General features: G+C 39.2%; 1 protein-coding gene across 5 annotated transcripts in view; it reads right to left on the bottom strand.

The window, feature by feature from the left end:
* The window catches only part of TRMT9B (tRNA methyltransferase 9B (putative)), a 123,181-nt gene that overhangs the window by 9,399 nt on the left and 99,070 nt on the right, over positions 1-14,712 (bottom strand). For 2 of the 5 annotated variants that reach the window (XM_069789457.1, XM_069789447.1), the window contains one exon: positions 1,948-2,102. In XM_069789457.1, the coding sequence (XP_069645558.1) occupies positions 1,948-2,101 (154 nt within the window). In that variant the 5' untranslated portion in view covers position 2,102. Of the gene's footprint in view, positions 1-1,947; positions 2,103-4,058; positions 4,122-5,480; positions 6,622-14,712 lie in introns of those variants that run through there. The other 3 variants (XM_069789476.1, XM_069789467.1, XM_069789486.1) reach the window with 3 other exon arrangements.

Genomic DNA, 14,712 nt, shown 5'->3' on the forward strand with positions numbered 1-14,712 from the left:
TTTAGAAACATCACTGCTTCTTGCAGCGCTGCTGCTCTCGTTGATGTTAATGTGCACCATTATCTAGAGAGACAGCACAGGAACTGTTGGAGAACAGCACAATGCTTCAGTGGTGAAAAAAGAGCATATTGCTAAAGCAGAAAGGAAGCACTATTCTTTGAAGTAACACTTGAGAGAAATGGAGAAGATTAATGTTGTTAATGCAGTTCAAGGAATATATGCAATAGAATATGAAGCTCTGCATGTTAGTGAGAAAGCGTAAATTTTAAAATTAGTATAAAGTATTGGTTACTGTGTTTGCAGAAGGAACACATTTAGTCAAACGTACATTAATTTAGAAGATTCAGTTGCTTAATACAAGGCTTTTGGTGAAGTGTTTTTTAATCACAGTGAGGTTTTGGAAGTATAGGGTCCTCTCTAGAATGAAGCTAAATAGTGACACCAGTACTCTAAAAATCTACATTTGCAGGAGATTCACTTTTAAATGAGCCATCAGGAGGGTGGATTCCTTCATGAAGCTGTTAACAATGGCCATGCTAATGTCATTTATTTTGATGAATGAAAAACAATAAGGCAATTAGACAAAATTATATTTTAATAAAAGGTGGTATTAAACAGAAAAGGAAATTATCAATTGAAGATCTCACTTTGAAAATTTTAGTGCCACTAGGCGACCCTCCTCCCAAAATACATACTGAAAATAAACACAATAGTCAGATTCCTGTAGGTCTTATTAAACCTCATAAAAGGAGGTACCTTGTGTGCCTTGATCGGAATATTCTTATTGGCAACTGTAAGCCTCTACCTACTCTCCAGATGTATCACATGCATTTAAATTATTTCAGCTGAAACTGTAACAAGGTGATCTTAAGCTTTCAGCAACCACTGTGATACCCCCTGATAAAGCCTCAAAGAACTTCAGCTAAGCTTCAAACAACTTCTGCTGAAGTACAAAAAATTTTGGCTGAGAAATGTTAAGCTGACCGTTGAATGAGTGTATGCCATAGGATATTTCCTGAGACTATTAGTGAAAATAGTGCAGACATATAAAAGAAGGTACATATTCAAAATAACAGCAATCAAGTATTTTTGGGGTACTGCTCAACAGCAGCAGGAGAACTATATATTATCTTTTGATTATGGCCTACAACATCTTCAAATAATGTTTTTCTCTTATAGGATAAGGCAGATGCATGATTTATTGCATTTTGCTGTGTAAAAGCATTCTGTCAGTCTAAACAGTGAGGAAAATCCAATGGTGCAAAGGAGCATCTGGTTTGCAATGATGTGCTGTATAGGACTGAAGTCATAACACAAACAAAGCAAACACACCAGGACCTGGAAACCCCTAAAAAGTCTGTAGGTGCAACAGAAAATCAAGGTATAAATTGAACATGTAGGGAAGACAATGCCATAGCAGGAAAATTAGGGTTTGGTGTCCGTATTCAGGATCATAGGGAGATTCTCAGATTGTAATTTTTATTTGTTTTTTTAATAGCAATCACATCAGAAGATTTCTCCTAAGATAAAGTCTTGATAGGAGAAGTCTTAGAACAAATGAAAAGCAATAAATTGGAGACCAGCAGTACTTAAACCAAGAGATCTAAAGAAACTGAAATATGAAATAATTGAGCTATTAACACTGTTTTTTAAAAAGTGCTCCAGGGGAATGACAGACCACTAAGCCTGCGGGGAAACTGATAGATTAAGGCTTAGCTCAACAAAAATAAGGCAAAAAATGTATTTACTGGCTACCTGATACACTGTCAAAGAAATAAAACAAGTGGTATATGGCATCTAATATGGGTTTAAAAACAATTTTAAAACAATTTTAAAACAAATTTAAACAAGTTTTAAAAACACTTGCTTTCCAGGATACATATGGTTAACATATAAATTAATAAAGCTTATAAACAATCTTTCATGCCACCTCAAAGAATGGCTTACCTATATCAGCAACAAGACTGCCAGGCTTCTGCTCCAGAAGAAAGTTTCGAACACGAGGCCATGCTTTGCTCTGCAGGTCATTAAAGTAGGCAGCTGTATTTTCATATACACTATGCACGTGCTGCTTTTCTAACTGGGTAGCCTCATGTTCCATCCTGAAAACATAATGAAGAAAGCTTATGTACAACAAAACACAAATTGTTGTAGTGTAGACTTTATATTTCATAGGGATGCGTAATTCAGGACCTTGTAAGTTTACATTCATAAAATAATTACACCCATCTAACAGCCATCATGTTTATAGAATCATAGAGTCATTTAGGTTGGAAAAGACCTTTAAGATCATTGAGTCCAACTGCAAACCTGACACTGCCAAGTCCACCACTAAACCATGTCCCTAAGCACCACATCTACCTCCAGGGATGGTGACTCAACCACTTCCCTGGGCAGCCTGTTCCAGTGCTTGACAACCCCTTCAGTGAAGAAATTTTTCCTAATATCCAATCTAAACCTCCCCTGGTGCAACTTGAGGCCGTTTCCTCTTGTCCTATCGCTTGTTACTTGGGAGAAGAGACTGACACCCACCTCGCTACACCTCCTTTCAGGTAGTTGTAGAGAGCGATAAGGTCTCCCCTCAGCCTCCTCTTTTCTAGACTAAACAGCCCCAGTTCCCTCAGCCGCTCCTCACAAGACTTGTGCTCCAGGCCCCTCACCAGCTCTGTTGTCCTTCTCTGGACACGCTCCAGCACCTCAATGTCTTTCTCGTAGTGAGGGGCCCAAAACTGAACACAGGATTTGAGGTGGAACACAGTATTCAAGGTGGATTCTGTTATAAAATGGTCTTTACTCAAAGGATCTGATTTTATTTCATGAAAAGTCAATAAAAAATTTGAATGTATCATCTTGCCTGAGGAGCATTATACAACTGCATGTGCCTATTCAATAATATGCACATTCCTAAGTAAGTTCACCAATGTAGTAAAAGCTTATCTGGTGCAAAACAGAGCCTGTATTCAGAAGTGCAGAATGATTAAGAACAAGAAGCTTAAGAATAGACTTTCCAGTTGTAGCTGAGTAGTGTGTTATTTGAAATAGGGCCTGGACCCTGAAACCAAAGCCCCTAAATCATGCATAAACTATTTGTTGTTCATCTACCCTCTAGAAGTGATGGGTTGGTTGAAATTTTTCGGGAACAAAACCATGATTTCCCTGCTTCCACTCCGCTATCTTAATTTCTTAGCAAGGTATTTTTGTTTAGTGATTAATTTGAAAAGTGGTTTCTTAGACTTTTAATATTACTCCTAAGCTCATGTAAAACACCAAGTGGATGCAGACACTGAATCCCTTTATACAGACTCTTACATCTTCCTTCATGATTTCCCCTCATCCATGCACCAGCCAGGTGAGACTTTAATATCTGATGGAGGCTGATGAGATTACATTTCAAAGTGTTAAGGCATTCTTCAAACTAATTCAAACTGCCTGTTTATTCAGGAAATAATCCTTCCCATTATTAAAACAGAACATATTTAATTGTCCAAGCACTCAGCAGAGATTAAAGCCTGTTTCCAAACTTCTTCCAAGAAACTAAGCAATATATTATCAAGATGAAATTATGAAAGTCACTCCTTTGGCTGCATTGGAAAATGTCAGAAGCAAAGGCTTTAAACACACTGGTTCTTCTTTTTCTTTCCTTGATTTTCAAATAATATACATTTTGGAATCATAATAAAAAATGTTTTTTTCTGTCACTTCTACTGTTGAAACAAGTTATTATGAGAAAAGATTTAAAATAAAATACTACATATAATAACAAATAATGTGAGCTCTTCAAAACACCTGTCCTACAAACACAGTCTTTTTGATTTAGAAAATGGGGGTTAATCCCAGTGACTGCAAAAAAAAATAAAAAAAAAAATTCATGTACTTCAAGTGTGTGTGAGTGCTTAAAAGAATAGTATGTAAGACTTGATCCATTTCACTGATTTTATGTGCTCTGCTATGTAAGAGGTTAGGCCAAATTGTTACAATTGTCACAGTCTATTCTGAATGTAGTATCTATGAATATCTCTCTTCAAAACATTTATGTTCAATGTTTTCACAATCCTTACTTTCTTTTTTTCTGGCATAATCCACAATTTTCTTTTATGATGCATTAGCTCACCTTTTACTAGCTGAAAATAAAATAAAATAAAATAAAATAAATTCAGTAAGAGTATAGTAAATTCAGTAACAGTATAGTAAATTCCTAGTAGGCACATTTTCACTGTCATCTCAAAGAGTGGGAAACTGTAACAGACTGAACAACAGAAGTAGACAGTATTGAAACACAGACTTGAAATGATATTACATGTGTGAGAAGCTACTCAATCAGAACTTTTCTCAGAATGCCATTTCAAGTTATGTTGTCAGATATGATGGGTTATTTGCAGTAATTTCAAATAATTATTTCTTAGAGTCAAAAGCCCATTCTTCTTTTCTTGTTTGACCCTTAAATAAAACAAATTGGGTGTTTCATGTCTGCAGCTATCTTTCTTCTCTGCCTCAAAACGTACTCTAGTTTGTTGTTCAACTGCCTAGAAATCCTCTATTTATAAGTAGAAATTCCAAAGACTAACAATCATTTCTTTTCTTTTGTCATCTGATATGGTCTTTGCTCTAGTTTATATTTCATGTTTGGTTACTATGTGGTTCAGTGTTTCCAAGTGTTTTTATATTTCCACTTGAAGCTCTTTGTTCAATCTTTGCAGTTCTTAAAAAAAAAAAAAAGGAGAATGTTTTCAATCATTCATACCGAATTCCAAATGCTACAGAAATTCCAGTTCATGCCAACTACAGAAGTAGCTGTCTAAACTGAAGGTTAATTTGAATATTGTAACTAAACACAAAAGCCAACTTGGACTTGACTTAGAAGACGGTAAGAATTTTCCCATTGATATAATGTTATATTATACTTTTCCTAAAACATCTTTATTGGATTCCAATGTGGGCTGAAATTTGGCTTAGTTTCCTACTGAATCACAAGACCATTAAGTTTTTCCTTTAACTTTCTCATTCACTGGGACTGGTACCGAGTCTTCTGCTTTACAGGACATGCTAGAGACTTCCATGTATTACAACACTGCATTAAAGGTTATTATTTTTAGATACACTTAATAAACATTGTCAAGATAATAATTTGGTTATAATCTTAGAATAACAGTAGTCTACTAAAATACAAATTATTTTATTTACCATTTCATTACAAATTCCATTCCTGCTGATTATTTATATTTTGTGATAATTAAGTTACATGATGAAATTAGACTTGCCAGTTTGACTTTCCAGTCAAGATCCATAACACTATCAGGTTTTACTTTGCAGCACGGCAGGGAAATGTCCTAGAATAAACCTCTTCATTTCAATGTTTACGAAGGGCAAGAAACCGGTGGAGTCTGACTGGACCTGCAGCTGGACCAGTTTCACACTAGTCTAATGTCACTGAAAACATCAGAAACTTAAAACTATGCAACTTTACAGGCCAAACTCAATACCTCTATTTCTCTTTATAAACGAAAACAACCATTACAACTTCTTTGCCTTGAAAGTACCAGACTGTGTCTCTGTTGCACATGAATTGTAGAAAATGTTCATTTCATCCAACTTCTGGATTGTAACTTCCAGGATAATTGCAAAGTCTGTTTTGCAAAGCAGGTAATGAAAATCCAAGCTGTCCAGAAATCCCACCACTTCGGCATCTGCTCCAGTTCTCATTTAAGTTACCTGGAAGCTGTCCGATAAGACCACCAAAGAGAAGAGCAGAAGGCGGTAATTATGGACATACTTCTCCATGCTCAATTCTTCTTTTCTTGGGCTTATGCTCCCGTCAAAGGGCTCACGCAGAGACTTGGTGCAGAGTAGGGAGTGTGCAGTAAATTGGCACCCAGCTGTTCAGGCACTCTGCAGCAAGTCTTGATAAGTCCCTGAAATCTGGATGCAGCTTAAGAAATGTCAGCCTCCTGCAAACAAGCAGTTTGGATAACAAATGAAGAGCAGGATTCTCTTCCCTTTCAGTGCTTCCCGGCAATCGAAGTTCGTTCATGAGACTACAACAGACCCTTGTTGCAGCTGATCTATGAAGTGAGAAAACTGGATGAAAGCTGTAGTGTAATTTCTGCTGAACTTGCGGGGAAATGGATCACCAGTCCATCACATGTAACTGTGGTATATAAACAAAACTGTTTGAAAGTCAAGAGGTTATAGTCCATTGACTCTTTCCTACGTTGCCATTTTCCTTCTTTGTTAAAAAAAAAGCAAAATAAAAAATAAATTAAAATATTACAGCTTTCCAGGAGGTAAAAGGAATTGTACAAACGTATGATAGCATATATTTTCATAGCTACATATCTCACTAAAAGTTCCCTGACTCCAAGGTAATCCAATTTCTTCCTTTTCCATTAATATTTTGCAACCTTTTAGACAAAGGGTACTGCTTTAAGGAAACTCATGTTGCTTGGACATTTTCTATCACTGCTGACGTAATAAATACATTTAACCATGTGACCTTGAAATGACAACAGCCAAAAATTAATAACCCCAGTTTCCAACATTTAAAAAAAAACAGGATTAAAAAAGCAATTAAAATTAAAATATTTTCCAAATTGAGAACTTTAGTGGTGTTTATATGAAATTTCAGCTCCCTTAGGGAGCTTTTCTTTTCCATCATGAATAGGAAAAATTTAATCCTGACTAATGACTGGGGGGGAGTGGGGAGTGTGTTCAGACTTTTTTCACAGTAGTCGTCAAATCCTGCATTGCTCCTATTTGTCTTCAGATCAATCGCTCTTGATTAATTCGAGACACAGGCCTGCCTTTTGTCTTCTCTCTTGCAACTGCCTATTTTCTCTAACCCTTTGATGAGCAGCGGGAACTTACCCAACTCAGTTTGAGAGTCAGATATGCAAGATTTCAGACTATTAATGAGGGCCCCTCTTAGTTACACTCTTCACATGCTGATGGGAATTCTCAATCCCATTTTGGATTAGGAGAACTCCTACTTCAAAGATCTAGGAAATTCAGCACGGTTGTGTCTCTCTATGTTGCTGCAGCAACATAAATCTTGGTTACACATGCAATTCTAGCTATGGATGCAATAACCTAATTAATCACTGGCCCTATATTGAACAGTATAAAGCACAAGGGCCAGGTCTACATCCCACCAATACCCTGCACTCCAGCAATAACATGTGCAGCTGTAGCTGATATGAACAGCTAAGTAAAAAGTGAGATAGTCCAATTCGCATTCTCTCCCCTTGTTTACAGAACAGGGAGAACTACCGACATGGTGAGAAATACTTTACTTCTAGTTTGCTTCAGACTTCCCAGTCTTTTCACTCAAATATAAGTAGCCATGGAAAGCTAAGTGTACAGCCCTAATGGTCACCTATAAACCATAGTCTTTTTTTTCCAAGCAAATACAAAAATCCAATTCATCTTCAACTGCAAAACCTCATTGCAGCCCTTCTCAAAAACAGACCTTTATCAGAACTTTGCTTACCCTTAGGATTGAATTTATAAATCACAGTAACAACCTCCATTCTGATTGACAGTGCTTTCTCATTTCATTAATGAAGGCAACAAATTGGACTATGACGACATACTAAATTGCTTCCAGATATGAATCATTATGTAAAACAGCTTTATTAGTAAGTAAAGGATAATGAAACAAAATAATAGGAATCCTGCCATGAATAGTTAAACTAGCTGCAATGAAAGTTTAGCAAGAGGATACAGTAGGAGATGATTTGCTTACATAAGGCTAACAACTCCGGTAATTAATTTCACCCACACATGAACTTTTATAATCCCATGAAAATGCACAGCCTAAAATCAGAGCAAGGGGAACTTCGTGCACCATCTCTAAAACCTTACTGAGCTGAAGTCCTGATTCAGGACCCTTCCTGCAGTAAAATTTGGGAAATTCTGAAGTGAAAAAAGAAGAGCTGAGACATTTGACAAAAATCACTGTTAGCTGAAATGCTCACTGTGAACCTAGCATTTTAAAGTAATTTCACTGACTAAAATAAAGTCACCATCATTGTATTTTTCTTACAAAAATAGAGAGAACCTTGCCCTGATGAAAGACTCAAAGCATTGAGGCTGTTCTTTCAAGATCTTGGACTAAGTAAGTTTACGGTTCAAGCTCTAGCTACTCAAAATGACAACCATTCACTGTGGCTTTCATTTTGTTAGCTTTATTTTCCAATCCAGACAAAACCTAGTACTACTCACTGCATATTCTTGGATCAGTTAATCATTTAATATTCCCCTTGCTGTTTTGCATATAGGGTCATAGTCTATGTAGCTGAAAGGTTGCACTGTAAACATTTATTTCACTAAGTATATAAACTCTATTCTGTAGATAGATAACGTTCTGCTAAGATGACAATGGACAAACATGGACTCTTTGCCATTAAAAAACAGAGGCACACTCATGCAGAGGTTGCACAGTCCCTTTAAGTGTCTGTTCATCTTTACTATCACATCAAAATTCATAAATCAGCTCCCAGCAAAAAGGGCCCCTTCCTACTGAGTCCCACACAGTCAAAAATCCCTGGTGCTAGATGTGTGCTGATGTGCATCTTCAGATCCTGCACAGAAACATTCTGTACAGACATTAGAAGAGAAAGGAGGACTAGGAAAAAAAATTAGTCTACTAAGCAGGAAGAAAAACTCAATAAGTGGTGCTGAGAAGAGCAAAGTGTTTAGGTTTTTCTTCTTCTCCTCTTTCTCCTTCTTCTCCTTCTTTTCTTCACTATTTGTGTTAATTGCCACCAGGCAGCTAATACATCAGTGACAAAGGGAAAAGAATTTAGGGAAAGAATAGGTTGGGGGTTTTTAAATAAGTTCAGGGGTTTATAGAATCATAGAATCATACAATGGTTTGGGTTGGAAGTGACCTTAAAGATCATCTAGTTCCAACCCCCCTGCCATGGGCAAGGACACCTTTCACTAGACCAGGTTGCTCAAAGCCCCATCCAACCTGGCCTTGAGCACTTCCAGGGATGGGGCACCCACAAATTCTCTGGACAACCTGTTCCAGTGTCTCACCACCCTCACAGTAAAGAATTTTTTCCTAATATCAAATCTAAATCTACCCTCTTTCAGTTTAAAACCATTACCCCTCGTCCTATCACTACATGCCCTGTTAAAGAGTCCCTCCCCATCATTCCTGTAGGCCCCCTTTAAGCACTGGAAGGCCACTACAAGGTCTTCCTGGAGCCTTCTCTTCTCCAGGCTAGACAACCTCATCTCTCTCAGCCTATCCTCACAGGGGAGGTGCCCCAGCCCTCTGATCATCTTCATGGCCCTCTTCTGGACCCACTCAAGCAGGTCCATGTCTTTCCTACACTGGGGGCCGCAGAGTTGAAAGCAGTACTCCAGGTGGGGTCTCACAAAAGCAGAGTAGAGGGGGAGAATCACCTCCCTTAACATGCTAGCCACACTTCTTCTGCTGCAGCCCAGAACGTGATTGGCTTTCTGGGCTGCAAGCATATATTGCTGGCTCATATTCAGTTTTTCATCCACTAATATTCCCAAGTCCTTCTCCACAGGGCTGCTCACAATCTACTCATTGCCCAGCCTGTATTTGTGCTTGGGATTGCCCCAACCCATGTGCAGGACCTTGCACTTGGCCTTGTTGAACTTCATGAGGTTCACACAGGCCCACCACTCAAGCCTGTCAAGGTCCCTCTGGATGGCATCCCTTCCCTCCAGCGTGTCAACCGCACCACACAGTTTGGTGTTGTCAGCAAACTTGCTAAGGTTGCACTCAATCCCACTGTCCATGTCACTGACAAAGATGTTAAACAGCACCGGTCCCAAAACTGACCCCTGAGAAATGCCATTCATCACTGGTCTCCACTTGGACATCGAGCCGTTGACCACAAATCTTTGAGTGAGACCATCCAGCCAATTCCTTATCCACCAGGTGGTCCATCCATCAAATCCATATCTCTCCAATTTAGAGAGAAGGTTGTCATGCGGGACAGTGTCAAACGCTTTGCACAAGTCCAGGTAGATGATGTCTGTGGCTCTTTCCCTATCCACCAACACTGTAACCCCATTGTAGAAGGCTACCAAATTTGTCAGGCATGATTTGCCCTTAGTGAAACCATGTTGGCTGTCACCAATCACCTCCTTAGTTTCCATGTACCTTAGCATAGCTTCCAGGAGGATCTGCTCCACGATCTTGCTGGACACAAAGGTGAGACTGGCCTGTAGTTCCCCAGGTCTTCCTTTTTCCCTTTTTAAAAATGGGGGTTATGTTTCCCCTTTTCCAGTCAGTGGGAACTTCCCTGGACTCTCACGACTTCCCAAATATGATAGATAGTGGTTTAGCCACTTCATCTGCCAGTTCCCTCAGGAACTGTGGATGCATCTCATCAGGTACCATGGACTTGTGCACCTTCAGGTTCCTTAGATGGTCTTGAACCTGATACAGCGGGTGGTTCTTCATTCTCCCAGTCCCTGCCTTTGCCTTCTGTGACTCGGGCAGTGTGGCTGGAACACTTACCAGTGAAGACTGAGACAAAAAAGTCATTGAGTACCTCAGTCTTCTCCAGGTCCCAGGTAACCAGGTCCCCCATTTCCTTCCAGAGAGGGCCCACATTTTCCCTAGTCTTCCTTTTATCACCAACGTACCTATAGAAGATTTTCTTCTTGCCCTTGACATCCCTGGCCAGATTTCTACTGGGGCTTTAACTTTCCTAACCTGATCCCTGGCTGCTCGGACAATTTCTCTGTATTCCTCCCAGGCTACCTGTCCTTGCTTCTACCCTCCGTAGGTTTCCTTTTTGTGTTTGAGTTTGTCCAGAAGTTCCTTGTTCATCCATGCAGGTCTCCTGGCCTTTTTGCCTGACTTCCTCTTTGTTGGGATGCATCGCTCCTGAGCTTGGAGGGGGTGATCCTTGAATGTTAACCAGCTTTCTTGGGCCCCTCTTCCCTCCAGGGCTGTATCCCATGGTACTCGACCAAGCAGATCCCTGAAGAGGCCAAAGTCTGCTCTCCTGAAGTCCAGGGTAGCAAGCTTGTTGTGTGCCCTCCTCGCTTCCCTAAGGATCTTGAACTCCACCACTTCATGGTCACTGCAGACTAGGCTGCCCTTGAGCTTCACATTGCCCACCAGCCCCTCCTTGTTGGTGAGAACAAGGTCCAGAATAGCACCTCTCCTTGTTGGCTCCTCTACCACTTGGAGAAGGAAGTTGCCATCAACGCATTCCAAGAATCTCCTGGATTGCTTGTGCCCTGCCGTTTTGTCCTTCCAACAGATATCGGGGTGGTTGAAGTCCCTCATGAGGACCAGGGCTTTTGAATGTGAGGCTGCTCCTATCTGTCTATAGAGGGCCTCACCCGCTCAGTCTTCCTGGGCAGGTGGCCTGTAGCAGACCCCCACTATAACATCATCTGTCCCTGCCCTCCCTTTAATCCTGACCCATAAGCTCTTGGTCGGCTCCTTATCCATCTCTAGGCAGAGCTCCTTGTTCAAGACTGGCTGGTCACTGACTTAGAGGGTGATGCCCCCTCCTCGTCTCCCCTGCCTGTGCTTCCTAAAGAGTGATCTGTATCCTTCCATTCCAACACTCCGGTCATAGGAGCCATTCCACAAAACAACTAGCCTAATAAACAGTACTCTAGGGAACTGATTTCACCAGCCTCAGATTAGCCAGTCTCAGAGCCACAAGAAAGTAGTTTTGAGAAACTGTGCGCAACAGGTACAGTCCCTGGTCTCATGATATTCTCATAAACAAATTAGGGACAGTTGGTTTAGAAGAAATTGCAGAAGTTGGTACCATTTGGAAGTGAATATTTAGAGTGTACTTATCAACAATTCATTATCACACAGGAAGGATACCCTCAGCAAATCTGTTCAGGAGTCTCTTCTGGATACTTCTTAGTGATTTCTTTGCATGATGGATTAGAGAGTAGCATTACATCTGCAGACGGACCAAACTGACAGGGGTTCAAATGCACTGGATAGTGGTATTAGAATTCAAGTGTTTTAACAGATTGAAGAAGACAAAAGCAAAGCATTTCATTTAGGTAAGAATAACCAATTGCACAAATAAAGACTGAAGGAGGCAGGATGGGATGACTGGCATCAGTTCTACAGAAATGGATCTGGGCACTATACATTTCACAGATTTAACACCATACATGCTATGGTGTTATGGTGGTTTTTGCAATATAGTATTCCAAAAAAATGAAGACCAGCACACAAAAATAGGGCAGATACTTGCAAGTTACATAAAATTGTCCTTCTCCTACAGTGAGCACTGCTGACATATCAGTTTGATTACTATGTCTGATTTCAAGCAAGAACATTACCGAAGAGAACAACAGTGATCAGAGGTCATTGTAAATCTCTAAGAGATCAGAAATCAAGCAAACCTCTGGGAAAGACAGCTGTTTCTAATTGTTTGTCCAGGACAAGAGATGCCCATCTTCTCATACAAGAAGGGCTGTTGCAAAATGGGAGGGAATAATCTCTTTTCCAAAAAGAAGGGTAGACAAAAAATAGTGGGTTAAGCAAGGAAGATACAGGTGAGACATTTTAAAAAGAAGAAGGAGGACAGAAAAGCACTGGAAACAATTGTGGACTGGGTAGATCATGGAGCCTCCATCAATGGGGTCTTAAAAACATAAGTTAGTTAAGCACCTGTCAGGAAATACACTGATGTAATTGATGCAGCTCCGGGGGAGGGACATGATGCCCCGACACCTAACCTTGTGACTCTGTGTGTCTATGAAGTGCGAAACTTCAATTTTTCAAGTAATAAGCAAGGTTTCAGTGACCTGCTGTAGAAAAAAAAAAAAACCCAAAAATGAAAGGCTGAAAGGCTGCTTCACAAGGTTTATTACTCTTTAACACAGGGGTTGTTTCTACAGCTAAATTAGTACAGATAATAACCTCATTTCCTCCTGACTTTCAGCAGGTTGGTTTGTTTGTTTCCTAACAGCCCTGCATCCATACCTCAAAGCCCTTGGCCATGCTACACTACTCATAAGCTTTAAAAGTAGCTCTTTTCCCTTCTTGGTCACTGTATCTCACAAATACTTGTAAACAGCTACCTTGTCTTCTCTCTTTATTTACCAGCAGTTAACCAAGCCTTAAACACTTAGTACTTTTCATCCTCCCTGATAAATCAATCTAGGTGGTCTTTTACAGGTATTGTTGTCATTCTCTGTATCCTCTCCATATGTCTGCATTCTTCATGCCAAACTACATTCATAGGAATATCTGATTCCTTAATGTCATGCTACAATTCTGGAATTATAGCTTTCTAAATTCCTTCTGTTTCCTCATATGCTGGGTTTGCATTTCGACTACTATTTCCCGACAGATTAGTTTTAATTTATGCAGTATAATTCTCCTTTTTTTCCTGCCCGTAGAGCTCACCACTGTTGGCACCTACATTGTACTTGGTGCTACAATACAAAGCCTCCCCAATTAAAACAATTTACAAACTGACTTAAATAAGACATTAAGTTACTTGAAAATCCACCTTCTGCTGAAACTTAATACCTTGGTGACAGAAAGATAAGCAGCACATTATCAAATAGGATCCCAAATTAAGGCCGTCAATGGTTACCTTTGATCCCAAGATTAAATATAAAATATTGCACAATTACAGTAATTATAGAACTACTAAGTGGGTTCCCTTGATACCTTTTATAAACTACTCTTGATTATCACATGTTTATTATAACTGAAAATATAATTTCCTATCTTAAAATATTCATATACAAATGCATTCAGTGTTCAGTGTACTTGCCAAATACAGTCTCAAAAGAACAGGTCTTGTGGCAGACAGTATTAGGGATTAAGTTAACCTCAGTAGATGACCATCAGAATGAGAGCAAAGACAGTATTACTTTTTTATTATCCTACAAAACTAAAAAATCTGACTGATTAGCTTCTATTTTTTTTTTTGTGATTGTTAGAAATAGGAAGTCATGTATTTATATTTGCCTTCTTGAAAAAGAAAAGGTGTCTTATATGTCTTTGAGGTTAGTGCTCAAAGACAAAACTATTTCTTAAGTACTATCTAATAGTAATTGGGTGCTTATGCAGCTGACAAAGGCATCTGAAGATACAACAGTAATCCTATCAGGATTCAGAGTTAGACTTAGACACAGAAAAATTGCATTATGTTGTTACTAAAAGGTCGAGGTGTAACCCTCCATGAAGTGCCTGGCCACCGCCACAGACACAGGTTCTTCCAGTCGTAGCTGTAGTAGACTGGGCAGTGTGAAAGCTTAGCATCCCTGTAGTCAAAATCCCTAGAAAAGATCCTTCACTTCCATAAATCAGCAGAGTTTCACTGAAAGATTGTTTCATTTTAAATGCTTTATAGTATGAGTGATGCCTTTTTACATAATTTGATATTTCTAAGCCCTCTGTTTTAAGGCAAAGAAAGGTCTTTTGATATATTTTGGAAAATATTTTAATACCATGGCCTTTTTAGAGGTAATCTTTTTCTTCTTAAAATCAATATTTTCCTGGAGATTATCATATGATGGGGAACAAGAGTTGATACCTACAAAAACCAGTATCTGGACCATCAATAGAAATATTTTCTTAGAAGAACTTTGGTCCACAAGTAATTCATTTTTCTGAAATGATTACATGTAGATATGAATGTAAAGTTTTCTTCAAAATGGAATATTTTTCAACAGCAAAACACAAACCAAAATATGGTTTTGGTTCCTTTGGTCCAACTGTGT

The sequence above is a fragment of the Haliaeetus albicilla genome, chromosome 1 (assembly GCF_947461875.1).
Source record: "Haliaeetus albicilla chromosome 1, bHalAlb1.1, whole genome shotgun sequence".
Lineage (NCBI taxonomy): Eukaryota > Metazoa > Chordata > Aves > Accipitriformes > Accipitridae > Haliaeetus > Haliaeetus albicilla.